We start from the raw sequence: 27,889 nt of genomic DNA, 5'->3' as shown, positions 1-27,889 counted from the left end.
CAGCTGATGCTGCATGGATCCTTTTATTTGATCAATTGTTGTGGTAATTACGGTGGTATCTTAGTTTGACTAAGTCCTGCCCAGGTATAGAATAAACTGGCAGGTAAAGGGAGGGATGCAGGGGCAGGAGAGGAGAGATGATGAGCCAGCTTCATGAACAATCCAAAAAAGGGAGTTCCCGTCATGGCACAGCAGAAATGAATCTGACTAGGAACCATGAGATTGCAGGTTCAATCCCTGGCCTCGTTCAGTGGGTTGAGGACCCAGTGTTGCTATGAGCTGTGGTGTAGGTCACAGACATGGCTTGGATCTGGCGTTGCTGTGGCTGTGGCGTAGGCTGGCAGCTGTAGCTCCGATTCGACCCCTAGCCTGGGAACCTCCATATGCCGTGGATGCAGCCCTTAAAAAAAAAATCCAAAAAAGGAGGGAAGAGAAAGGAAAGAAAGTCACACCAAGAAGCAGTGTATAAGCCATGGAGAAGGCAGCCCAATAAGTGTGCCCTAAATAAAATACTCGTAGAAGGTAAAACTTGGTTGGTATTTTTCAAATCTGCATTTACTAAATCAGGCCTTGATGAGAGGAAGACAGACAAACCGGCTATCTTCTAACTTATGGACAAGAAGGCAGTAAATGCCCATCTGCTGAAGGATGGCATTGTCGGCAGGAAGGGCGAAGCTGGGTTCCTGGTGGCCGTCACTTCTCCCTGGCCTTGTTCGTGGGTGAATTTAGGGATGATCAAGGCAGGTGGGCAAGGCCCTTATACGGTGGTTTTGACCAGAAGCTTCATCAACACCGGCTTTCCCCTTGGGTTAGTCCTGGCCCAGCATCAGGCACCCCTAAACCAGCGGGCTCCCTGACCTCACAGTTCATGCAGGTGAGGAACTGGCTTGGGGTCTGTGTCAGCATTCTGGATAAACTCGAAAATGAACTTCACTTGCCTCTCGTAGGCTTGAACTGAGATTCTCTCATTGATTCCATGCACGCTGAGGGAGGAGAGTCCATTGCTATAGTACAGGTGTTATTACAGAGCGCCTCCCCACCACCGCCCCAATCCCTGAAGCCACTGTCCTTTGACCCTCCAGGGGTAGCATGTGGGCAAGCTGGGAGTGGCTGTTTGTAAGAAGTGAGGTTTCACACGACCTGCTTGGTCATCTGTCCCAGCATCCATGCCCATGGCAAAGAACAGTAGGGGAGGATAATAATAAACTTGTAGTTCAAGATCACCGCTTACTCTGGAATCCATTAGATCATTTCAACATTATCTTTGTAATTCTAAGGCCAGAGTCCCAGCTAGACTTGTCTCTAAGCCAGCTGCCTCCCCCTCATCATTAGGGGCACAGGTGGTTAGGGAGAGCATCTGCCCAGAGTACTACAGGGTTCTCTACTTCACCTAGGAACTCCACCACCAGGTCCACAACCTCTTCCACAAAACACAACACAACACCAAACCATACATGTAACCTCAAAGATGAAAGGAAATAAAAAATAGCTCCCTTTCCCCTGTCCCCTCAACCCCATTAAAAAACAAACAAAAAACTGTGAAATCTGTTCTTCTTTTTCTTTTTTGGCCTTTTTTTTTTTTTTTTGTCTTTTTTGCCATTTCTTGGGCCGCTCCTGTGGCATATGGAGGTTCCCAGGCTAGGGGTCGAATTGGAGCTATAGCCGCCGGCCTACGCCACAGCCACAGCAACGCCGGATCTGAGCTGCGTCTGTAACCTACACCACAGCTCATGGCAACGCCAGATCCTTAACCCACTGAGCAGGGCCAGGAATCGAACCCGCAACCTCATGGTTCCTAGTCAGATTCGTTAACCACTGAGCCACGATGGGAACTCCTCTTTTTTGGCTTTTTAAAGGGCCACACCCATGGCATATGGAAGCTCCCGGGCTATGGGTTGAATCAGAGCTACAACTGCCAGCCTACACCACAGCCACAACAACTTGGAATCCAAGCCTTGTCTGTGACCTATGCCACAGCTCATGGCATCACCAGATCATTAATCCACTGAGAAAGACCAGGGACTGAAGCCGCATTGTCATGGGTTCTAGTCAGAGTCACTTCTGCTGTGCCACAACGGGAACTCCTAAAATCTGTTCTTAAGCTCATATTCAAATTGTTTTGTTGGCAACCGACTTACGACGAGGAAATCAGAGCTGGATGTGGTAAGGAGCAGAGAGGAAATGGACATCATCCCTCATATCCTGGGACTAAAAATCTGCTGAAGAACCCACAAAGAGTAATTCACACACAGCAGTTGAAATGTGAGCATGTCTTAGATTCCTACAGTATGTTTGCTTTTGAGAATTCAAAGCATGGACCCACCTTTGACCTCAAATGTGTCTGTATTTCACCGGTAACTGCCAACTGTGGAATCTCCTGTTTTTGGGGAGAAAATGAGATCAGAGGGGATGTACTCTCTCAAAGGGAGGAAGGGGTGGGGACAGCACCCATGGCTTCTGATTCTACCAGGTTCCTTTCAATCATCTGATGGACTCTATCTCTGAAAAACAGTCACCAATTCCCACAAGTTTCGGGGAGTGGTGAGATTGTGGAACTGAGGAATGTTGGCCAGTTGGGTTCTACAGTGTCTTTTAGTTTGTGCAAACCCTGGCTTTCACCCATGCTGTGGACTGTCAAGAGAACAGGGGCGTGGAAGGGACAGGTCATATGTAACTCCTCTCTCCCCCAGGCTGTCCAAACCTGTTCCACATACTCACGTGCGGAAGCTCTGCGGCTGCAGGTAGAGGGGGTTGAACAGGTAGATGCCAGTGGTGAGGTTCAAATAGTGTTTGCTGTCTGTGCTGACAACACATGTACCTGGAAAGGGAGAATCAAGAAGAATGGGCTTTTGGAGTTCCCGTCGTGGCTCAGGGGTTAATGAATCCGACTAGGAACTACAAGGTTGCAGGTTCGATCCCTGGCCTTGCTCACTGGGTTAAGGATCCAGTGTTGCTGTGAGCTGTGGTGTAGGTCACAGATGTGGCTCAGATCACACATTGTTGTGGCTCTGCATAGGTGGGTGGTTATGGCTCTGATTGGACCCATAGCCTGGGAACCTCCAGATGCTGTGGAGGCGGCCCTAAAAAGGCAAAAAAATAATAATGTCTGAGGCTGAATTTCTGAGGAGTCGTACAGATTTAAGTTGATTAAAAAACCAAGGCTGTTTTTTTTTTTTTTTCTTTCCACACCCAAGGAGTTTGGGGATGCAGAATTTCACAGAAATCCCTTTAAGGGCCCGTGACTAGCACAAGGGTGGGACCTAAGTCTTAGCTTGGAAAATGAGGGCATTCATGATTAAAGCTAGCTAAAAGGGGCATGGGCACAGGTCTTTACATTAGAGCATCTCTTGCTCATATCACAGACCTGAGATTCTCAAACTGTGGTCAGGCGGCCTTTGGTATTTGTTAAAAGGGCAGATTCCAGGGTCTTCTCCAGAGCTGGTTAACCTGAATCTTTGGGAGTGGGTCCAGATAATCCGCATTTTATTAATTTCCTTAGGCAATCCTCTTTTCCTCCTAATTTTTTGTTTGTTTGTTTTTTGTTTTTTAGGGCCGCACTCGTGGCATATGGAGATTCCCAGACTAGGGGTTGAATTGGAGCTGTACTTGCTGGCCTACACCACAGCCACAGCCACAGGGGATCCGGCCATGTCTGCCACCTTCACCACAGCTCACAGCAATGCTGGGTCCTTAACCTACTGAGCAAGGCCAGGGATCAAACCCACAACCTCATGGTTCCTAGTTGGACTCATTTCCACTGCACCACAACGGGAACTCCTCCTCTTAAATATTGAGGACCACTGTCTATACAGTGAAGATTTGGAAGGTATGCTGGTGAACTGGGGAAGGGGCATAGGGGCGTGCTACTGGGAGAGGTGAAGGGGGTCCATGCAGTTGGTTCAGCCAGGAGGAGTTTCTGGGCTGCAGAGTCTGAGCTCTGTTGCTGAGCAGTTACCTAGAATGGATCAGAACCAGATTGGGGGGAACCTGGCCCCTCTCTGTGGCTCCTCCAGAGGAGGAGACATCTGGGTCCATCCCCTCCTCCATGCCAGAGTGGCTGGTTTAGGTCAAAAAAGGACCCGGGCTTGGCTGACCTAATTTACTGTTTCTGCTCTTATCCTGTTTGCTTTCTCACTTCCACTCAGAGGGGAAAATACAGTTCCAGTTCCATTAGGAGAGGAAGCAGCCAGCTGTTCCGGGGTGGGGCAGTGGACATCAGATAGGAAACAGTTCCAGCCCCCGCCTCCCCCCAGCCACAGCCGATGAGCTCATTACCTGGGACAACAATGTTGATTTCCGGGAAGACAGACTGTATGGTCTGGCGGAGCAGCTGGTAGCCTAAGGCTTGATCATCAGAGGGGCTGATGGGTGAGGGGTCAAAGGCATTCAACACGTGGAACTGGACCCGGTCGTCCGCCACAATGTCCTTGGCTAGTTTTAGGACCTTGAGGGAGGACACAAGGGGAGTTTGATTTTGTAGTGATCTGCTATCCAAGGACCACAGGGATTCAAGCAATCCTGATTTCTCTCCAGCAAGGCAGAGCCCTGGAGTTTACAGAGGAGACTCGTTTTTTAGTCTTGGTACCTCAATTTCAGCTGACGGGTTGTAGGAGATAGGAGAGCTGGGTCTTCCTGGAAATCTACAGCGTGGTGGATTTAGGTTAAATATCTGGGGGGCTTGCCTCACAGCCACGAGCCAGGTGCGGGGTAGGGAAATCAGCAAATTGCATCCTCTCCCATGGGTTGTGATCCGTGGGCTGGGTGCAAAGGTAGAAGAGACAGCATGGTGATGTCAACCATCTCCAGGCTGGTGGATGGATAAGGATGACCTCACTTCAGCCTGGGAGCCTCAGACAGGTGGTGACAGGGTCATACACTTTCTTCTCTCTGGGCATCCTTGCTTCCTGTTTGTAACCAATAGCAGTGGAGCCAGGAAGATGAGCTCAACAGACAAAAAGTCAGGAGTTGGGAGGCTGGTATTCAAGGTTTCTCTCTGTGCCTCATGAAGGAACCTGAGGAAGCTTCTAGAAAAGCTGGTCTAAAATGACTAGAGTTGAACTCAGCAAAAGTCCTAGTCCCTGGCAGGATGTAGACCAGACCCTAAGGATCAGATCACATGGAGCCATGTAGGAATGGACCAGGAGGCTAGCTAAGGATGGCTCTGCCCAAACCCACCCAGCCATCCAGGGAAAACCTTAGCACTATGTCAACCCATCCGCGCTACAGTTGCTTTAGAATTATCTCTGCCCTAGAAAGGGGAGCACCTCATAGCTGGGGGACATTATCTCAAGAGGACCCCTTTTAGGTCAGTGTCCCCTAGAAAAATCATGCTATTAGCTGAGTCTGGAAAGGAATGAGGGTTCCTACCTCTGTCTTAGAAACCATCTGAGTCAAACCACACTTCCTGCTGGGGGGCTGGGGGAGGGGTCAACTTATCAGAGTTTATTTTCACTCCGGCACTTATGTCTCAAATGCTCTAATACAAAAATTAATATATAGTCTGGATATATTCTTTTTTTGTCTTTTCTTTAGGGCTGTACCCGTGGCATATGGAGGTTCCCAGGCTAGGGGTCAAATCGTTGCCACAGTTACAGCAACGCAAGATCTGAGCCACGTCTGCGACCTACACCACAGCTCCTGGCAACGCCGCATCCTTAACCCACTGAGTGAGGCCAGGGATTGAACCTGTGTCCTCATGGATGTTAGTCAGATTTGTTTCCACTGAGCCATGGCAGGAACTCTCTTGTCTGGATATATTCTTGATCCACTGGGAGGTTCCTGGTCATCCCCTATAAGGTGGGTTGGGACTGTGCCTTCTGCCCCCTGCCCCAGATTCCTGCCTCCAGAAACTGAAGAGGGCAAAGAGACTGGACCTCCTTCAGTGACAGCCACAAGAGCCCAGGTGTCCTACAAGCTGCTAGGCTAGGTCCAGACTCAAAGACAGGGGTTGTGTCTACCTCATTTTTATATTTCTAGTGCCAAGAACATAAGAGGCATGTAATGGGAGTTCTGCTGGGGCACAGTGGGTTAAGAATCTGATTGCAGTGGCTCTGGTTGCTGCAGAGGTGCCGGTTCTATCTCTGGCCTGGCACTGTGGGTTAAAGGATCTGGTATTGCTGCAACTGTTGTGTAGGTCACAGCTTTGGCTTGGATTCAATCCCTGACCTAGAAACTTCCATATACCATGGGTGTGGCCATTAAAAAAAAAAGGCAGGCAATAAGTGTTGGATACCCAAAGTTGTGGGGTTTTTTTTGTTTTGTTTTGTTTTTTTCTTTTTATGGCTTGTGCCTGCAGCATATGGGGGTTCCCAGGCTAGGGGGTTGAATTGGAGCTGCAGCTGCCAGCCTATACCAGAGCCACAGCAATGTGGGATCCAAGCCACATCTGCAACCTACACCACAGCTCATGGCAATGCCGAATCTTTAACTCACTGAGCAAGGTCAGGGATCAAACCTGCGTCCTCATGGATGCTAGTCAGATTGGTTTCTACTGAGCCACGACGGGAACTCCTGGATACACAAAGTTTTAAAGATGCGAATGAGTTCCCTGGTGGCAGTGGTTTAAGGATCTGGCATTGTCACTGCTGGGCTGCAGGTTTAATCCCTGGCCCTGGAACTTCCACATGCTGTGGGCATAGCCAAAAAACAAGCAAGCAAACAAACAAACAAACCCCTCAAGAAACAAACCATAAAGATGTGAGCCAATAAAAATAATCATGGGAATTGTCTTATTAAGGAACTTGCCCAAGGTTGATATAGCTGCTGGGCTGGGTATCTGAATGTGGTCTGACTACACAAGGATGATGCTTTACTGCTTCCAAAGTATCTACAGGTTGAGGCATCGTGGAGTAGAGCCAGAAAGAGGGTGGACACTTAAGATGGATTCCTTAGTGGTATGAATTTTGACCCAGGATTGGAAGGCAGGATATGAAACTAATGGAGAAGAGGCAAGAAGACAGTCTGAGCACGGAGAGGGCATGCACAAAAACTGAGGACTAACCCCAAACTTTGTGCCACAGACAGCCACTTAGAGCTGTGTGACCTTGGGCAAACTCCTTGACTCTGCATCTCAGCTTGCTTATCTGTTAACAGAAGGATAATAGTATCATCGACCTGGTAAGGTAGCTGTGAGCATTACTGGAATATATGTGATGGGCTTAAGCTGGTCCCTGGCACACAGTCAACACTCAGTGTAGGTTAGCTGTTATTCGCCTGTTTAGAAAGAGGGACCATCCTAGGCAATAATCCGAGGCACAAGGATGAGACTAAAAGAAGGGACTCATCAATGGTGGGAGGGACCTCAAAGGGCACTTTAGGGGATATTAACCCCTCATTTCTCAGAGCTCCTATAGGCCTTCTAGCACATCCCTGTGTTATGTTGTTTTCTGTTTTACGCGAAGCTATACTTTCCTCTCAAGTGAATGATAATTTTAAAAAGTGGTAAGGTCTTTAGAGTCAGCAAGACCAGCTTCATCCGGCGTTCCTGTTGTGGCTCAGCAGAAACGAATCTGACTAGTATCCATGAAGACGCAGGTTGGATCCTTGCTCAGTGCGTTAAGGATCCGGCGTTGCTGTGAGCTGGGGTGTAGGTCACAGACACAGCTCAGATCTGGGGTTGCTGTGGCTATGAAATAGGCCAGGGGCAACAGTTCTGATTCGATCCCGACTTAGCCTGGGCACCACCATATGCCACGGGTGCAGCCCTTACAAAGACAAAAAAAAAAAAAAAAAAGCAGCTTCGTCCCGCTGAAAGGACATTAGAACATTCATAACAGGCTGTCATCAGCTTGTGCATGAATTGTTCCAGTGGCAGAAAAGCTCACCATCATGTGCTTTAATCCATTCCACGTGTGAACAACTCTTACAGGAATGTCTAATAATAAATTGAGATATGGCTTCTTGGAGCATCTAACCTCCCCCACCTCTCTCTCTCTTTTTTTTGACATTCTGTATAGTCTGCAGGATATAATATAGTGCTAGACATATGCGAATTGAGCCTCTGTTGAGATTACAGGTCTGGGCTCTTGCTGCCTTCATGCTGTCCCCAGGTCTTTGCTGCTTCTTGGGTCTCAGTATGAAAACCCCCTCAGAGAGGACTGACCACTATCTTTACTTTATTAATTACTTAATTAATTAATTTCGCTTTTTAGGCCGATCCTGCGGCACATGGAGGTTCCCAGGCTAGGGGTTGAATCAGAGCTTCAGCTGCCGGCCTACACCACAGCCACAGCAATTCAGGATTTGAGCTGCATCTGCAACCACCTCCACTTCTTTTTTTTTTTTTTTTTTTTTTTGTCTTTTTGCTATTTCTTTGGGCCGCTCCCGCGGCATATGGAGGTTCCCAGGCTAGGGGTTGAATCGGAGCTGTAGCCACCGGCCTACACCAGAGCCACAGCAACGCGGGATCCGAGCCGCGTCTGCAACCTACACCACAGCTCGCAGCAACGCCGGATCGTTAACCCACTGAGCAAGCGCAGGGATCGAACCCGCAACCTCATGGTTCCTAGTCGGATTCGTTAACCACTGCGCCACGACGGGAACTCCCACCTCCACTTCTAAATCACTTTGTGACACATCATTCTACGATTTTCTTTGTGGTTCCTTCTCCTCAAAAAAGGACCACGTTGTTCATTTATTTGATCACTTGCTTATTGCTGTCTCGTCCCCACTAGCTCATAAGCACCTTTAGAATGGGAATCTTGGCTGTCTTGGTCACCATTTTCCCAAGTGCTTGGAAGAATGTCGAGCCTGCAGTAGCCACTCAATAAACATTTGAATGAATAGGGAGTTCCCGTTGTGGCGCAGTGGTTAACAAATCTGACTAGGAACCATGAGGACGCAGGTTCAATCCCTGGCCTCACTCAGTGGGTTAAGGATCTGGCATTACTGTGAACTGTGGTGTAGGTCGCAGATGCGGCTGGGATCCCGCATTGCGTGGCTGTGGTGTAGGCCGGCAGCTATAGCTCTGATTAGACCCCTAGCCTGGGAACCTCCATATGCCACGGGAGCGGCCCTAGAAAAGGCAAAAAGACAAAAACAAACAAACAAACAAACACTTGAATGAGTAAATGAAGAAAGGAATTTCCTACAAAACACTCAAGCTAGGTGGGCGTCCAGCTTCAGAGAAGCTCATTACCATCCAAGGTGCCATCCTCCAGAGCTCTCCTTTAAGTGGGGGCTCCCTGAAACATCTCCCAGTGGCCTTATTTCTATTTCCTGAGGCCCATTCAGAACAAACTTTCCTTTCTACATGGTATCCTGATACATTTCTCAAGGCTCTTATTCCTCATAGGTGACTGCTGAAGACCTATCTATATCCACACCATGGGAGAGACCAGTTAAAGGTGGAGAGAGAGAGCACTTGGAGTTCCTGTTGTGGGTCAGTGGTTAATGAACCCGACTAGGATCCATGAGGATGGATGAGGGTTCTATCCCTGGCCTTGCTCAGTGGGTTAAGGATCCAGGGTTTCTGTGAGCTGTGGTGTTGGTTGCAGATGCAGCTCAGATCCTGAATTGCTGTGGCTGTGGTGTAGGCTGGCAGCTACAGCTCCGATTAGACCCCTAGCCTGGCAACCTCCATATGCCAAGGGTGCAGCCCCAAAATGACCAAAAAAAAAAAAAAAAAAAAAAAAGAGGGCACTGGTGGCCATCTCTGTTCTCCCTGGGTCCAGCCCCAAGCTCTGCACACTTGGCCCTTTTTCTCTGATGCATAGAATCAGGACATTGAGGGACAGGAATGACCAGGACACAGAGGTGCCATGTGCTTTGGGGATGATGGGGGCTTTCCATTCCTCCCCTGGGGCAGGTGTGCAGGGTGGGCTGAGGGATTCCAGAGATTTCATCAGCTAGGCCGGGAAGGAAGGCCACTGTGGCAGGCGACAGGAGAGCCGGGGAGTGTGCCAGCACCTGGGGAGATGAAAGCCCCAGCTGGTGGAAAACAGCCCTTGGAAAGGGCATGGAGTTGGAATAAGGCTGGAAAAAAACTAGTGGAAAGAAGCTCAGTGAGGGGAATTCAGTGATTTCCTGGCCCCTGAGCCCCCAGGGAGAGGACAAAGGTTGGCACTGGAATGAAAAGCAGCAGAGCCCAGGGCCTACACTGTCCCAGCTCCCTGCCAAAGCTGGGTGACTCTGGGCAGGCTGTCAACTTGTCCCCCAACCCCCACCCCCCACCCTGTGTGAGGATACCTGGCATTCCCCAAGGGAAGACTCAAGGGAGAAAGGACCCCAGAAATCTAAGTGTGGCAGACCCTCGACACACCTGTCCCTTCCCCTAGAACATTTATCATCCTACAGTTGATTGCCTCTTTTGATCTTTTTTTTTTTTTTTTTTTTTTTTTTTTGTCATTTGTCTTTTTAGGGCTCTACCCATGGCATACGGAGGTTCCCGCTAGGGGTCTAATTGGAGCTGTTGCTACCAGCCAACACCAGAGCCACAGCAATGCCAGATCTGAGCCACGTCTGCAACCTACACCACAGCTCACGGCAACGCCGGATCCCTAACCCACTGAGCAAGGCCAGGGATCGAACCTGAAGCCTCATGGTTCCTAGTCAGATTCTTTTCCGCTGTGCCATGACGGGAACTCCCTCTTTTGATCATTTTTTGAAGGATCAGATTTACCTTTTGAATTGTTTTTAGCTCGACCTGATGTTTAAGCTGGCCTTTCCTACATCTCTGTGTATTTTTTTTTCTTTTTTGGTCATAGCATCCCACATCAGTGGATTGATGTGGGATCTCAGTTCCCAGACCAGGGATCAAACCCAGGCCATAGGAGTGAAAGCGCCGAATCCTAACCACGAGACCACCAGGAACTCCCCTGGTCTATGTATTTCTTTTCACCCTTAGCTTTCAGCTCAAATGTCACATCCTTGAGGAAGCCTTGCCTGACCCCTAGACAAGGTCTGATTCCTTGTCATATATTCTGCAATAGCACTCTGCATGCTTTGCATTTACACATTCATTTTTACAACTTTTAAATTGATGTTCATAGCAGACCATTGCAAGGGTTAGAGTTAGGGTTTTTTTTTTTCTTTTTTCTTTTTTCTTTCTTTTTTTTTTCTGTCTTTTTTAGGGCTTTTTTTTTTCTTTTTTTTTTCTGTCTTTTTTAGACATATGCGAATTGAGCCTCTGTTGAGATTACAGGTCTGGGCTCTTGCTGCCTTCATGCTGTCCCCAGGTCTTTGCTGCTTCTTGGGTCTCAGTATGAAAACCCCCTCAGAGAGGACTGACCACTATCTTTACTTTATTAATTACTTAATTAATTAATTTCGCTTTTTAGGCCGATCCTGCGGCACATGGAGGTTCCCAGGCTAGGGGTTGAATCAGAGCTTCAGCTGCCGGCCTACACCACAGCCACAGCAATTCAGGATTTGAGCTGCATCTGCAACCACCTCCACTTCTAAATCACTTTGTGACACATCATTCTACAACCCTCTTTTTTTTTTCTTTTTTCTTTCTGTCTTTTTTAGGGCTATGCCCATGGCATATGGATGTTCCCAGGCTAAGGGCTGAATTGGAGCTATAGCTGCTGGCCTATGCCACAGCCACAGCAATGCAAGATCCAAGCTGCATCTGTGACCTACACCCCACAGCTCACAGCAACGCCGGATCCTTAACCCACTGAGTGAGGCCAGGGATCGAACCTGAATCCTCATGGATACTTGTCAGATTTATTTCCACTGAGCCACGATGGGAACTCCCCACAACTCTCTTTTGTCCAAACTTTACACACCATTCCCATGGGATTTTATTAACTGTAGAGGTTTCAATCAAGAATACTCCAGCCTCCACCTCTTAGACCTGAGGTATTTATAATTGCCTATTAATATAATCATCTCAAATTTTTCTTTTTTTTTTTTATGGCTGCGCCTATGGCATGTGGAAGTTCCTGGGCCAGGGATGGAATCCAGGCTGCATCTGTGACCTATTGCCAAAGCTGTGGCAATGCTGGATCCTTAACCCACTGGGCTGGGCCGGGGATGGAACCCATGCCTCCACAGCAACCCAGTCACTGTAGTCAGATTCTTAACTTGCTGTGCCAAAGTGGGAACTCTTCAAATTTCTAAACCATTATGTTTCTGTGTGAATTGGCTCTTCTTCCTGAATTCCCAGTCTCAGTTAAAGGCATCAGCACCTGGTTAACTACCCGGGTTTAAAACTTTGGAGCAGTCCTGCCTCTCCCTCACCCCACATCCATTACCCAGGGTGTCCTGCTGGACCCATCCCTCACACCTCTGGTGGGTGCCTTCTTCTCCATCTCGTGACCACAGCCTAAGTTCAGACCTCCATACCCACTGCCCAGATGTTGCAACAGCTCATCTGTTTCTTCTTACTCCAGTGCTTCCTCAGTATCACCTCTAGCCCCGTCTCCCTGAAAGAGAATCTGAGCCTATCACAGCCCTGTTTGAAGACCTCTGACAGTCCTTGTTTGTCCACAGATTAGAGCCCAAACTCCTTGGCATGGCACACAAGGCCTGGATCCCCAAACTACAACTTCATTTTCATCTCTCATTATTTCTCCCCAGTTTATCCTACACTTAGACTTGACTTTAGCCTTACTCTGAATGCCTTACTTCTGGCAAAGTCCTATTTGTCCTTTAAGTTCCAGCTCAGATTTCTAGTGATCAGAAAAGACTTTCTTTCTTTTTCATTTTTTTTTTTTTTTGTTTGCTCCGCAGCATATGGAGTTCCTGGGCTAGGAATCAGATCTGAATCACAGTTGTGACCTAGGATGCAGCTGTAGTAAAGCCACATCCTTTAACCCGCTGTGCTGGGCTGGGGATTGAATCTGCATCCTGATGCAACAGAGATGCCATGGATCCCGTTGTGCCACAACATAAGACCTAGTTGGTCCTCAGAGGTAAAAGCATCAGCCCTCTTCTTTGCACTGGTCCTCTTCTTTGTCTGTCCCTCATTGTCACAATCCTAGTATAGTGTGGTGGCTAAAAGCACAGACTTTGGAACTTATGCTGGATGTGTAATCCTGGGCATAAGTTACTTACCTGTTTTGTTGGTCTATTTTCCCTTTTAACTGAGGATAATGTATTTCCTACTTCATCGAGTGATTATGGGGATTAAAAGAGTGTGTGTATACCTAAGCAGAGGGCCAAGAGCATAGCAAGCCCACTATATGTGTTTGTTACTATTGTTATCATCGATATGTGTCATTTATTATTGTTATCTTTCATCTCCCACCTCCAGACTCCAAATTCCCCTGAGCCAGAAATCTCCTATCGTAGCCAAGCACCTGGAACATAGGAAGCCTTTGAAAAGTCGTGGAACAAATGAGAGACTGGGCCAGCTATGGGACTGCAGGTACACTCGGGTCACGGCAGCCACACCTCGACTGATGCTGACCCAGTGGTTGGGAACACATGATACGTACCTCCTGGACAGTCTGTGCGGGGTGAATCCGGAAGTTGACGATGGCCTGGGCCACAGCGGGGATGACATTTACCTAGAGAGAGAACCACAAACCATGGCTTGAGCTGACCTCACATCCCCCACACCTGATCCCTGCCCAGGAAATGCCAACTATCACCAGTAGAGGGAGAGGAAGCTACTGCATTTTTGCATTTGGAGTGGAGAAGCAGTGAGATCCTGCTGTATAGCACAGGGAACTATATCTAGTCCCTGGTGATGGAACATGATAGAGGATAACATGAGAAAAAGAATACAAATATACGTATGACTGGGTCACTTAGCTGTGCAGTAGAGATTGACAGGATACTGTAAACTAACTCCAATGGAAAAAATAAAAATCATTAAAAAAAATACCAACCAAAACAGAAAAAGTCCAAGGCTTAATTTTTTTAGTCAGCCTGTCTTCTCTGCACCCTTGACATGTGGTCATGTTCAATGCCAGAGGTGTGTCTCAGCTTCAGGCCAGACCATCTTGCTTCTTGGTCCTGGAGGGCTCACAGAAAGCTGCTCAAATCAAGATGGCTTTCGGAGTTCCCAACGTGGCTCAGTGGTTAACGAATCCGACTAGGAACCATGAGGTTGCAGGTTTGATTCCTGGCCTTGCTCAGTGGATTAAGAATCTGGCATTGCCGTGAGCTGTGGTGTAGGTCGCAGACCTGGCTCGGATCCTGCGTTGCTGTGGTGTAGGCTGGTGACTACAGCTCCAATTTGACCCCTAGCCTGGGAACCCCCATCAGCTGTGGGAGCAGCCCAAGAAATGGCAAAAAAGACAAAAAAGACAAAAAAAGCAAGACAGCTTTCTCTGTGACCACTCAGTCACTTGTGCTTTGGCCATGTGCAGTGCCATTGGCAATCTTCCTTGTGTGCTCTTTCCCAGGGCACCTGGGACATTTCTGCAGCAGTCAAGCATTAGTGCTTCTCAGGATGGGGCACCCAGAACCTTTGCAGGCCCGGTCATGGCATGTTGGATCCCTCAGGGGGTGATCGTGGTATTGGTGATGATGGTGGTGGTGGTAGTTTCCCAAATCCAATTGCAAAATTTAACTCTAGTCTCTGCCCGACCAGGAAGAACCCAGGACTGATTGGAGGAGAGTTAAGCTATGGAGGGAATTCTTCCTCAGAGGCTGAGGGACAACAGATTCCCCAACTGTGTATCTTTCTTTGAACTGGTAGGATGCAAACAAGCACCAGTCTAGGGAGACAGGCGAATGGGGCTATTACAGTTTAGCTCTGTGATATTGCCTTTTTTGGTTTGTTTGTTTTTTTAGGGCCACACCTGTGGCATATGGAAGTTCCAGAGGCATATGGAAGTTCCCAGGCTAGGGATTGAATCGGAGCCACTGCTGCCAGCCTATACCACAGCCATAGCAACTTGGGATCCTAGCCAGTCTGCGACCTACACCACAGCATCGCCGGATCTTCAACCCACCGAGCGAGGCCAGGGATGGAACCTGCATCCTCATGGATCCTAGTTGGGTTCGTTAATCACTGTGATTCTGAATAATGACCATCTCTTTGGGCCTCTGTCTCTTATAATTGGGACAAGAACACCAAAGCACTGGGAGGAGGATCCAATGGAGTAACAAAGGTGAAAGTATTCTGGAGAGATAAGGACACCATTCAAATGCAAGGACACGGCACTGTGAGTTTGGTGAACAGTCCAGGCAGCTGGTGGAGATGGCTCAGGTCTGGCCGACACGCTGGACACACCAGTCCATTATGCCAGAAATTCATTCTAAGGCACTGTTCACTTATCCTCATCCTGGGCTCCAGGTTACCAGAGCTCCACAAGGCCACATTGTACTCTAGGTGAATGGTGCTCCTTGAAGTTGTGCTGGTGGAACTGGTAGAAATGGGAGTGGTCCGGCTCTGTTTAAGATTTCAGAAAGGCCGAGGCCTAGGTGAACTAGCATGGCTGTGCTTGTTCCTTTAAACAAGAGTAGCCCCTTAGTGGGCCAGTCCAACTGGAAGCAGACCAATTTACTGAAAAGTGGTTCTTGGAAAAAACATTTATCAAAGTATTGGTTCACCTGAAACTTATTTCTCTAAAAGTAAACCTCATATAGAATTTATGTTTGCTGGAGTTCCCGTTGTGGTGCAGTGGAAATGAATCCGGCTAGTAACTGTGAGGTTTTGGGTTTGACCCCTGGCCTTGTTTGGTGGTTTAAGGATCCGGCATTGCCATGAGCTGCGGTGTAGGTCGCAGATGACGCTGTGATCCTGCATTGCTCTGGCTGTGGCATAGGCCTGTAGTTGTAGCTCTGATTTGACCCCTAGCTTGGAAACCTTCATATGTTGTGGGCTTGGCCCTAAAAAGCCAAAAAAAAAAAAGGGGATTAATGTTTGCTAGGGCCACCCAATATTCAGTGTATCTGGGGGAAGGACAATGTATATGTTTTAAGTATTGTATACATCACAAATGTTATCGATTTTAAAAATGGCAGGTGCATTTCTCTCATTCTACTCAGGGTAACACTAGGGGGAATATATTAATCATTAAATTTGTAGGTGAATAAATCTTTCAAAATATGAGGAAGAATAACAAAAAAAGGTGGAATTTTCTGGTGGCTCGGCATTGTCACTGCTGTGGCATGGCTTCGGTCCCTGGCTCGGGAATTTCCACGTGTTATGGGTCCTGTACCAAAAAAAAAAAAAAAAAAAAAGAATAAAAAAGGTAGAAGAGAGTCTTTCATGTACATGATCAAAGTGCTAAGTAAACATATTACATATTGAATGAGAATAGGTCACAAGAATTGACTCCCAAATAATGCCCCTTCACATCAGTATAATGTGTGCGTTTTTTTTTTTTTGAAGGGGTACAGACCCAACGAACCTGAGGGAGAACCCTAAAACAAACATATATGAAACTGGGCCAGCAATTTCAGAGGGCTTATAGATGTCAGCTAGAACCCCGGCTCTTGAGGCTTACTCATCTGACACAGGACAGTTCTGCACGGGCTTTTCTACTATTCAGATAATAACCACAGAAGGAGGGAGGAGCCAGGAGATATAGCCAAGGGATGCAGACATGCCTGGGCAGCGAGGAATACATGTGTGGGAGGAACCGGGGTGGGGGGGGTGTTACCTTGATTCCCGAGTTAAACATGGTGAGTGCTGTGGTGGTCCGGACCAGCGCATTGGTTACGAAATTCCTCTCCATCAACCTAAAGCAAAAGGACCAAGGTCACTCCTTGTCCAATGGGAAGAAAGAACAGGTTATAGGATTCACGCGTTTCCTAAACCTTGAAGATCTTGAAGACCAGGAGGGATGTTCTATATGTGAATTAGGGGTAGTGTCTGGTGGCTGAGGGATGGTTAGTTTGGTCCACTTAAGCCAAGGAAAGGAGACTGGAGACGGGGTGGGTGTGGGGTGGGGGATGCGAGGGATGGAAAGATAAGACTTTACCTGCTTACAAGGGGCCGAAAGAGCCACATGTTGCTCAAGAATAAATTGGTAGGGAAGGAAAACTGAAAGGGAAAGAGGCAGGTCAGCAGGATTTCAGAGGGGTCAGCATAACAGGGTCACTGTTCCTGAGGCCCGGCTCTCTACTAACTTTATTAGTTTTTTTTTTTCTTTTTAGGGCCACAACTGTGGCATATTGAGTTCCCAGGCTAGGGGTTGAACTGGAGCTGCAGCTTTTGGCCTGCACTGTAGCCATATCAACACAGTGTCCAAGCCACATTTGTGACCTACATTACAGCTCATGGCAATGCTGGATCCTTAACCCACTGAATAGGGCCAGGGGTTGAACCTGTGTCTTCCTGGATACCGGTTGGGTTTGTTACCACTGAGCCACAACAGGAACGCCTCTCCCAACTTTAGAGCTGCTTTGAGGGCTCTCAGCAGTACTTTCAATGGGGAGTGGGAAGCAGCTCCCTCCAGGTGCTGGGTGTTAGGTCTCAGCTTCTCAGCCTGAACACTCAAATCCCCAAGGAACAAGCCAGGTCCTTGCATCGTGGCTCATCCACTGGCTGGGATGGGCAGGGCGCTGGTCAGCAGTGGGACCATTTCATTATTCTAAAGGCAACTTCTCTGCCCCCCTTCTTCCTCTTCCACAGCTGAGCAAGGGTCTGTAGGACTCCTCACACCTCATTTGCCAGTTCCTGCAATGCCATCTTTGTTGGCCCATCTCCAAACATGTTTGGCATTGGTGTCTGTTCCAGTCTGGAAGAGAAATGGAGTTCCCAAGACTTACCCAACTCAGTCAAAGACCAGAAGTCTGGGAGTTCCCATTGTGGCTCAGTGGCAATGAATCCAATTAGGAACCATGTGGTTGAGGGTTCAATCCCTGGCCTCACTCAGTGGGTTAAGGATCTGGTGTTGCCGTGCGCTGTGGGGTAGGTCGCAGATGTGGCTCAGATCCTGTGTTGCTGTGGCTGTGGCATAGGTCTCCTGTCACCTCCCCATCACCTCCACCAATCCAACCATTCCAAGATCTCTAAGCACAGATGGGACTACCTTTACTTCACCAGCAAGAGCTGTCCCTGTCTAGCAAGTCCAAGGTAGGGAACCCCCACTTATCACATCTACCACTCTCTGCGAAACTGTCAGTCTCTTCTCCTAACAGTTGAGTTCCTGGAGGAAAGGGACTGTCTGTTTTTTCTACCACTGTACGCGCATCACTTGTATGCCAAAGCCTTGATCATGGTAGAGAGAGAGTCAGTTACATATTTAAGTGAATGAATGTAATTCTTCTTCTCACTCTGCAAGAAAACCAGCCAGGGTCTGTTACAGACCCTGCAGTCCCCACACACAGCCAGTAGCCTTTATCTTGGTCCTCTTGTCAGGACAGGGGGAGAATTTAGACAGCTCTTTTCCAGCTTTTGATCTCTGACTTTGGGCCCAGATGCTGGACTATTCCAGCGACCTAACTTAGCTTTTGTCTGCTGGCCCTTGCTTGCTCTGTGGATAGATTCTCTTCTGACCTCTCACTCTCTGACCTCCCTGGCTCCCCCTCCCCCCACCCCCATCGTGGTTCTCAGCCCAACTTCGGGACAGGAAGCTTAGCCTCCTCAGACACAAAGTGGGAAAGTACCAGGTCTTCCAGGCTGAGTCTGGCCGGGGAGCAGGCCTAGGAATTGCTTACCGGTTGACAGCGGCTGCAAGGATGCCAATGCTAGTTTCCTTTGGAGGAGCTGAAGAGTGTCCTGGAGTCGTGTTTACTTGCAGCATGAGGTTAATTAAGCCCTTCTCGGAGACTGAAACCCTGTAGGAGAGAATCAGAGAGGGCCCTCCTGACTTCCTCCTGCTCTGAATGATCCCATAGGCCCCCAGGTCCACCTGTGCAGTGGTCTGGTGGGCCAGGAAGTCAGTTTCATGCTGCTTAAAATTTTTTTTACACTAGAGGAAGAAGGGAAAGAGGAGCTCAGATCTGGTCAAAGCTCAGGATGATTAAAGCAAGAAGAAAGAGCTGTCCATGTGATTTGACAATCCCATTCCCGGGCATATATCCAGACAAAACATTCATTCAAAAAGATACATGCAGAGTTCCCATCATGGCTCAGTGGTTAATGAATCCGACTAGGAACATGAGGTTGCAGGTTTGATCCCTGGCCTTGCTCAGTGGGTTAAGGATCCGGCATTGCCATGAGCTGGGGTGTAGGTTGCAGATGTGGCTCAGATCCCACATTGCTATGGCTCTGGCATAGGCCGGCGGCTATAGCTCAGATTAGACCCCTAGCCTGGGAACCTCCATATGCCACAGGAGCGGCCCTAGAAAAGGCAAAAAGACCAAAAAAAAAAAAAAAAAAAGAAAAAGAAAAAAAAGATACATGCACCTCTATGTTCATCACAGCACTATTTACAATAGTTAAGACATGAAAACAAATGTCCATTGATAGAGGAATGGATTAAGAAGTGTAGTACATATATACAATGGAATACTACTCAGCCGTAAAGAGGACAAAAGAATGCCATTTGCAGCAAAATGGATGGAACTAGAGACTCTCATACTAAGTGAAGTAAGTCAGAAAGAGGAAGACAAACACCATATGATATCACTTACATGTGGAATCTAAAATAAGGCACAAACGATACTATCTACAAAACAGAAACAGATCATGGATATGGAGAGCAGACCTGTCGTTTCTAGGGGGAAGTGGGAGAGAGTGTGATGGACGGGGGGTTTGGGGCTGGTGGACACAAACTGTAGCATTTGGAATGGATGGGCAATGGGCTTCTACTGTATAGCACAGGGAACTCTGTGTGATTGGGTCACTCTGCTGTACAATAGAAACTGAAGAAACACTGTAAATCAACTTTAATTAAAAAAAAAAAAGTTGGCTCAGCACGGCTCACAGATACCAGGCTGAGGTCACCTCTAACGGAGTGAGAATACCTTCCAAGATGGGGGGTGGGGTACTTTACTTACATGGCAAAGGGGTTCTTAAGGCCGGGAATGAAACCATCAAAGATGAAACTCCCCTCATCCACAATGAAGGCTAGCTGGACGCCCCTTGCCTGTAGAAGGGCTGAGATCTTCTGAGCCCCATTGACCCCCATCACCTGCAGATATTGAACCAAGGGCCACAGTCCTTCTCAGCTAGACCACTAGGGATAGCTCATGGAGCCCCATTCAGTGAGCTGGGGGCTCCAGAGCCACCCCGCCCAGTCACAAAACTGGAGTGTCAGACCCCGAAGGACCCAACTCACCTCGGGTGTCTCACAAATGAAAAAACTGAAACCCAGCGTGTGAAGTGATTTGCTCAGGGTCAAAGTTAAGTGGTATTGGTGGAAATAAAACATGTGCCTTTTTTTTTTTTTTTTTTTTGCTTTTCTGGGCCACACTTGTGGCATATATATGGAGGTTGCCAGGCTAGGAATCTAATTGGAGCTACAGCTGCCAGCCTACGCCAAAGCCACAGCAACACCAGATCTGAGCCTTGACCGTGATCTATATCACAGCTCATAGCAATGCTGGATCCTTAACTCACTGAGCAAGGCCAGGGACCTCATGGTTCCTAGTTGGATTTGTTTCTGCTGCACCATGACGGGAACTCCCTAAAACATGGTTCGTTGATCTTCCTGTTATTTTTCTTTCTCCCTCACGGCAGTGGTTTTCAGTATTTAGTTGATGGACTCAGTGCCTGCCTCAGATATACCAGGGAATTTGTTAAAAATTCAGATCTATGCATATGAAAGAAGCCAATCTGAAAAAAACTACGTACTGTAAGATTCTACTGTATAACCTTCTAGAAAAGGCAAAACTATGGAGGCAGTAAAAAGTCAGTGGTTACCAGGGTTTGGGGGAAGGAGAGAGGGATGAACTGGCAGAACTCTGCAGGTTTTTTTTTGCCTTTTATTTTTTTTAGGGCTGCACCCGCAGCATATGGAGGTTCCCAGGCTAGGGGTGGAATCAGAGCTGTAGCTGCCAGTCTACACCACTGCCACAGCGACACCAGATCTGAGCTGTCTGCCACCTACACCACAGCTCACAGCAACGCCAGATCCTTAACCCACTGAGTGAGGCCAGGGATCGAACCTGCGTCCTCATGGATGTTAGTCGGGTTCATTAACCACTGAGCCATGATGGGAACTCCCACAGTGGCTTCTTAGGGCAGTGAAAATGCCCTGTATGATACTGTAATGATAGCATATATGTCATTATACATTTGTCCAAACCCATAGAATATACAACACCAAGAGTGAACCCTAACGTGAACTATAGCTTTGGGTGCTTATGATGTGTCCAGGTAGGTTTATCACTCATAAGAAACAGGCCACTCTGGTGGGGGATGTTGATTTTGGGGGAGGCTGTGCATGTGTACAGGTTGGGGGAATAGAGGAAATCTCTGTACCTTTTTCTCATTTTTGCTGTGAACCTAAAACTACTCTTAAAAAAAAAAGTCTTAAAAAAATCCAGATTCAGGAGTTCCTGTTGTGGTGCAGCAGAAATGAATCTGACTAGTAACCATGAGATTGCGGGTGTGATCCCTGATCTCACTCAGTGGGTTAAGGATCCAGCTTTGCCATGAGCTGTGGTGTAGGTCACAGACACGGCACAGATCCAGCCTTGCTGTGACTGTGGTGGAGGCTGGCAGCTATAGCTCTGATTTGACCCCTAGCCTAGGAGCTTCCATATGCCGCGGGTGCCTCCCTAAAAAGAAAAAAAAATCCAAATTCAGGGCCTAGGCATCTGTATTTTGGTCAAAGTCCTTTAGTATTTCTGGCTACAGATAAGTTGGCAAACCACCATGCCATATCCTGGAGACCATGCAGCTGGGGAGCAAAGTGGACCATGGTAAAAAATACTCCCTCCCCTAGCAGGGGACCCAGATAGGATGAGGGGGCTCTACCTCCTCATCATGGCCCAGAGCAATGAAGAAAGATCTTCGAGGGATGTAGTTTCTGATGAGCAGAAGTTCCAAGGACTGCAGGATTCCCTGGGGGTACAGAAGGGCAGTGGAAGAGGAGAAAGGCTCATTACCCAAGTGGGAGTACTAAGGCATCAGAGACAATCAGCTGCCTGCAACAGGGCAGGTGGGACTAGGATGGGATAAACTCTTATTTTTTTTCCATTTTTCTTTTAGGGCTGCACCTGCGGCATATGGAAGTTCCCAGGCTAGGGGGTCGACAAATCAGAATTGCAGCTCCCAGCCTAAACCACAGCCACAGCAACACCAGACCCAAGCATCTGTGACCTATGCCAAATTTTATGGCAACGCCAAATCCTTAACCCACTGAGTGAGGCCAGGGATTGAACCCACATTCTCATGGATACTAGTCAGGTTTGTAATCTGTTGAGCCACAATGGGAACTCCAGGAGAGACTCTTTAGACAGAACAAGTTAAATGGTCCCAGAGTGGAGTTCCTTGGTATCTCAGAGGGTTAAGGATCTGTCATTGTCTCTGCTGTGGCACAGGATTCGATCCCTGGCCTAGGAACTTCTGCATGCCACAGGTGTGCCCTCCCAAAATAAAGTCCCAGAGGATGGGATGTAAGGATGCAGAGCTCCCCATAAACCTTTACCACCTGGAGAAAAGCATCCATTTATCAACGTGAGAGCTGAAAGGGATCTACTCAAATCCCAATTTCACAGTGGAGAAGTCAGGGCCTAGAAAAGGGAAGTGACAAACTGATGGCAGGAACCCAGGTCTCCTGGAGTCAGGGTTCTTCCTGCCATAACCCCCTGCCTCCCAGAGGTTAGCTGAGCTCCCCATCCTGGGTTGATCTTTAGGACCCCAAGACAGAGGAACCATTTCAGACCATAAGAGAGTTCTTGTTGTCTATTGTGCCTCGACCGTAGATGAAGCCATCACGTTCCAGCCCAGAGAAAGGGGGCACGTCCCAGCCTTCATCAGGGGCAGGCACCACATCAATGTGAGCTAGGAGCATGTAGGGCTGTAGGCTGGGGTCCGAGCCGTGGACAGTGAACAGGTGGCTATACTCTCCCACGACTTCATGCCGGATGAAGCTGGTTTTGAACACAGTAGGAAAGACTAGAAGCAAAGGGATGAAAAGCAGTGAGAGAGAAAGCCAGACTCAAAAGGTTTTTTTTTCTTTTTTTTTTTTTTTTTTTTTTTGGTTTTCTTACCATTTGGTCCTCCCTGCCTCCTCGCCCCCTTAAAACATGCAGCCTCCTTTAGGAAGCCATCTGAGACAAAGCCAATCTGATTCCTGATTTGCCTAGACAATCTCTAAAACACCTTTCCCCCATATTTTCATGCACTATTTTTGTAATAACATGCAGATCAAGACCCCATGATTATGACATTCAAGAGCTCAAGAGCTGGCTTGGTCTGACCTCTAATGTCCCAAATACATGTTACAGGGCTTTGCAAACTAGGACTACATTAAATTTTGTTATTTGTTTGTTCGTGTGGCATGCAGAAGTTCCTGGGCCAGGGATTGAACCCACACCACAGCAGTGATAGTGCCAGATCCTTAACTCACTGGGCTACCAGGGAACTCCTATTTTTTTTTTTTTTTGTCGTCTATTGTCTTTTGTCTTTTCAGGGCCACACCTGTGGCATATGGAGGTTCCCAGGCTAGGGGTCTAATCGGAGCTGTAGCTGCAGGCCTATGCCAGAGCCACAGCAACGCAGGATCTGAGCCACGTCTGTGACCTACACCATAGCTCATGGCAATGCCAGATCCTTAACCCACTGACTGAGGCCATGGATCAAACCCACAACCTCATGGTTCCTAGTTGGATTCATTTCCGCTGCCCCACGACGGGAACTCCCTAAATTTTAAATGTAGTAGGCCCCAGTATTCAAATTACTAGGAATTAGACATGACTTTCATATATATATACATATTTATATTTCATATTTCACATATATATTATATATATTATATATTTATTTATAAATCAGAGATATTTTTCTTTTACCAAACAATAATCCTTTTCAATTACCAAACAATAATATCTGTGTTATATGGAGATAAAAGATTGTTCTGTCTAGCGCACAGCCACACTTTGGCATGCAAGTGTGAGTTTTCCCAAGATCAAGTATTCAGGTTTAGATAGGTATTTATTAAAGTGGCCTTAGATACACAGGAGAAAGAACTTTGATCACTATCTGGACTCTGGACTGTACTGGAAGAATCCACATAGTCCTCTGTGGACACCTGAAAACAAACATTACCAAAAAAAAAAAAAAAAAAAAAAGCCCAGGAAGAATATGCTTTTACCATGTCGGCCAGCTTATCTAGCCTATTGTTACTGTACATTTTCTTTTTTCTTCTTTTTGCGTTTCAGGGCCGCACCTGCGGCATATAGAGGTTCCCAGGCTAGGGTCGAATTGGAGCTACAGCTGCCAGCTTACCCGACAGCCACAGCAATGTAAGATCCAAGCCGCATCTGTGACCTACACTATAGCTCATGGCAATGCCGGATCCTTAACTCACTGAGCAGGGCCAGGGATCAAACCTGAGTCCTCATGGATACCAGTAAGGTTCGTTACTGAGCCACGATTGGAACTCCTATACATTTCTTTCCTAATTTTTACCTCCTACTCAGTGAAGACTTCCAACTGCTGAGGGTTGATCCCAAATCCTCTGGTCCCAGAGTACTAAGAGGTGGCTACTTGCTGTGCCTGTGCCAGCCTCTCCTGCCCCTGATACTTTAGAGGGGCTGTTTTTTTATTTGATTTAGGAAAGTGGCCTCACTATTCTCCCTGAGCTCTTTATACGGGGAGTGGGGTGCTCCAAGTCCCCTTTTCCCCCTTAAATCATCCTTCTTTAGCTCATGGGCCATAGGGTGAGGAGAGAAGGCTGCTGTGATAGTTTAAAGCTGTCAACTGCCTAGAAGCTCAGACATGCATTAGTAATAAATCTGGAGCCGGGCCTGGGTAGGTGTGGGGGTGCGTGTTTGGAGGCGGGGTAGAGGGATGAGCATGGACATTGTTTTGGAAACTTGCACTAGTCCTACCTTCTGATTATATATTTACTGACTGACACATATTCAGAGCAAAGATTGAGAAAATTCAAACTCCAACCCAACAGCTATGTGCTTTGATTCTTCAAAGGGCAAATCTATAGTTTCACTCCGCATCCACTCTAACTCCTGGACTCTCCCTTCTATCCCCCCATTTCCCGCCCCCTCCTATGTACAAACTTGTTAAAAGAGGCCCCATGGAGGAGCTCCCGTTCTGGCTTAGCAAGTTAAGAACCTGACATAGGAGTTCCTGTTGTAGCTCAGCAGTTAACGAACCCGACTAGTATCCATGAGGTTGTGGGTTCGATCCCTGGGCTCAGTGGGTTAAGGATCTGGCATTGCTGTGAGCTGTGGTGTAGGTCACAGACAAGGCTGGGATCTTCAATTGCTGTGGCCGTGGTGTAGGCTGGCAGCTACAGCCTGTGAACCTCCATATGCGGTGGGTGCAGTCCTAAAAAGACCAAAGACAAAAAAAAAAAAAAAAAAAAAAAGGAACCCAACATAATTTCTGTGAGGGTGGGGGTTCAATCCTTGGCCTCGCTCAGTGGGTTAAGGATCCCACGTTGCTGCAAGCTGCGGCGTAGGTCACAGACATGGTCAGTCATAAAATCAACTTCCTCATCAGCTGTAAAAGAAGGGTCTCCAGTGCTCCCTCTCCTACCCCTTGCCCACAGTTTGTGGCTGACCTTTACGAATGTATTCTCCAAACTCAGCCAGGGCTGTCGTGTTGAGCTCCTTGGGGCTGAAAGATACTGTTGGAATCTGGATGGCACCTGTCAGAGTGAGAGATGGAAGATTACAGATGGTAACAACCGTTGGTATTTCCACAGTCCTCGGGACCAAAAAAAAAAGTTCTTTTGCATTCATTGTCTTCTTGTGGAGGGCAAAAGAATCCTTTAATGTAGGCACTGCCATTTTCCCTAATCTGAAGCTGAGGAAGCAAGCTTAGAGGCGGTAGGTGAGCTGCTCAAGATTGTCCAGAAACAAGCAGTAGAGCTGGCATTTAAACCCAGGTGCTTTGAGTTTGTTTTGGCTAACATGGCTCTTAAAAGAAAGCCCAAGGAGTTCCCCTTGTGGCACAGTGGTTAACAAATCCGACTAGGAACCATGAGGTTGTGGGTTCGGTCCCTGGCCTTGCTCAGTGGGTTAAGGATCTGGTGTTGCTGTGAGCTGGGGTGTAGGTTGCAGAGCGGCTTGGATCCCGTGTTGCTATGGCTCTGGCGTAGGGCAGCAGCTTACAGCTCCAATTGGACCTCTAGCCTGGGAAACTCCAGAGCCGAGGGAGGGGCCCTAGAAAAGACAAAAAAAAAAAAAAAAAAAAAAAAAGGCTAAATAAACTGCCTATGGGCGATTGAGAACCAGACCCAAGATATGAACTCAGATGTTTTCCCCCCTGCTCAGAGTTCTAAACCATGTTGTTATGAGGTCCCTATTTTAGGGTCTTACCTAGTTTTGCTTTCTTTTGTGCAAAGAGACTCTGGTGAGCGGCTGCCTGATGCCTTTCAGAGAACTGTTTATACTATGATGCTGTGGGAAAGCCCTGTTCTGCCTCCCAGGCCTATCACTCTAGCACAAGCACAATTATATTTAACCACAAGGGTTGGCTTTTGGTCCCTGCATCTTGCACATGCTTATGTAGGCAGTTTCTTTTAATCCATTACTTAATGGAAGGGAAAGACTGAAGCTAAGCCCAGTGGTGAGGAAGGATCTCATTATACCACCCGATGTAGCACTTAGCAGAAACTTTCCTCTTTTCTCCTGGAAAATGCAGATTGAGGAGGTAAAAAAGTTTTTAGCCTTGGTTTGAGGTCTACAGGAGAGATGCTCCTTAGGAGAGGAAATTAGGAACATCTCACACCCAGTAACACCCCCCACCCCTCTTTTTGGAGCCATCTAGAACCCACATGATCCTACAGGTAATAGATGTCATCCAGTACTCGCTCTGTGAGGTGGGGTTCTGGGGAGTATCTTTTAACTGACCTAAACTCCCAATCTCCCTCGTCTGTGAATAAGATTAAGCTCATTAGGTCTTAACTAACTTCAGCTCATTTAACAAGTGAAAACTATCAAAGGTTAAGCACTGTAAAGCTCCAGGCAATTGGAGGAGGCGATGGGGGTGGGGTTGGGTGGATGAGAGCCAGGGCAACGCGGGCAAAGTTGAAGCTTCCAGGGTCAGCAGGGAATGCCAGAGTCCCCAGAAGCCAGGTCTAGGAGGAGAGTGGGATCTCCAAGCGGGGCACGAGGTGCTGGGAATGAGGGCTAGGGCTCAGCTGGGGGTTGTTGCTGAGCTCAAGTAGCTGATCCCTGCGGCGGGAGAGAGGGGTCACGGGCTGGCCAGAGGAGACAGGGACCTATATCTGAGAATGAGTGGGCGAAGGGGACCCAGGTTCACCTTTTAGAGCTTCCTTCATCGCGACGCGCTCCTCTTGGCTGAACTGAGAAGGGATTCGCGGCGCACTCTGATGAGCCTTGTCCCGTAGGCCCCTCGACCTGGAGATGGTGGCGATACCTAGCAGCAGCACAGCCGCCAGGGCCAGAAGGCAAATGTACGGCCGAGCCATGTTCCACTCAAGTCCTCGCTACCAGTCAGCGGCTGCAGCTTGGACCTAAACGCCCAGCGCCCGTGTCCCTCGCCCTGTGCCTACGCCAATTCTCTTAACTGCCTTAGCCCCACCCCATTCCCAGAAATAGCCAATCACCGCTTGCCTGGGGATGTGGGCCAACCAATCCAACGGGATGGCCCTGTCCCAAGCCCGCAAGGCCTTTTGGGGGTTGTGGTTTCTCACTCTGTGGCGAGCAGCTGTAGGAGCAGAGGTGAAGTAGGGCCCCAGGCAATTGGCAGGGTTTGTCTGCACTTGGTTTTCTGCTTAGAGATAACCCCCTTTCTAGACGACAGCAGATCAAATTAAAGGGGGAAATGTCAAAATAAGAAGGAATTTTTTTGGATCTTCATCTTGCTTCTCACTTCATCTGAAGCTTAGGGCCTGACTACCATTTCACTAGATTCCTTTGAGGAAGCTCTCCCGCCCCAGCTTGATTTCTTTTGAAATTGAAACAAGATTGCTCTGTCTAGAGACAGTATTTTGAA

The 27,889-nt window shown here is 47.9% G+C and overlaps 1 protein-coding gene across 7 annotated transcripts; it reads right to left on the bottom strand.

Moving 5' to 3' along the window:
* On the bottom strand, positions 530–27,457 carry LOC100519130 (N-fatty-acyl-amino acid synthase/hydrolase PM20D1). 7 transcript variants are annotated; one of them, XR_002341634.1, is made up of 14 exons: positions 27,194–27,456; positions 25,488–25,574; positions 22,626–22,858; positions 21,716–21,802; positions 19,792–19,925; positions 18,508–18,627; positions 17,510–17,585; positions 16,827–16,888; positions 16,506–16,584; positions 13,383–13,454; positions 4,276–4,444; positions 2,719–2,818; positions 2,139–2,219; positions 530–983 (listed from the first exon to the last, which is right to left on the bottom strand). XR_002341634.1 is itself a non-coding variant. In XM_021083771.1 (14 exons), the coding sequence occupies exons 1-13, from the start codon at positions 27,360–27,362 to the stop codon at positions 2,332–2,334; spliced, it is 1,434 nt and encodes a 477-aa protein (XP_020939430.1). In that variant the 5' UTR covers positions 27,363–27,457; the 3' UTR covers positions 530–983; positions 2,324–2,331. The 7 variants fall into 7 exon arrangements, 5 of the variants coding, with proteins under 5 accessions (XP_020939430.1, XP_005654890.3, XP_020939432.1 ...); XM_021083771.1 differs by lacking the exon at positions 2,139–2,219 and adding an exon at positions 2,324–2,377 and having other exon boundaries at positions 27,194–27,457; XR_002341635.1 differs by having other exon boundaries at positions 887–983; positions 2,139–2,216.

Source organism: Sus scrofa, chromosome 2, assembly GCF_000003025.6.
Source record: "Sus scrofa isolate TJ Tabasco breed Duroc chromosome 2, Sscrofa11.1, whole genome shotgun sequence".
In the NCBI taxonomy this organism is placed as follows: Eukaryota; Metazoa; Chordata; class Mammalia; order Artiodactyla; family Suidae; genus Sus; species Sus scrofa.
Note: the sequence above shows the minus strand (reverse complement) of the source record. Positions and strands in the feature narration are given on the sequence as shown.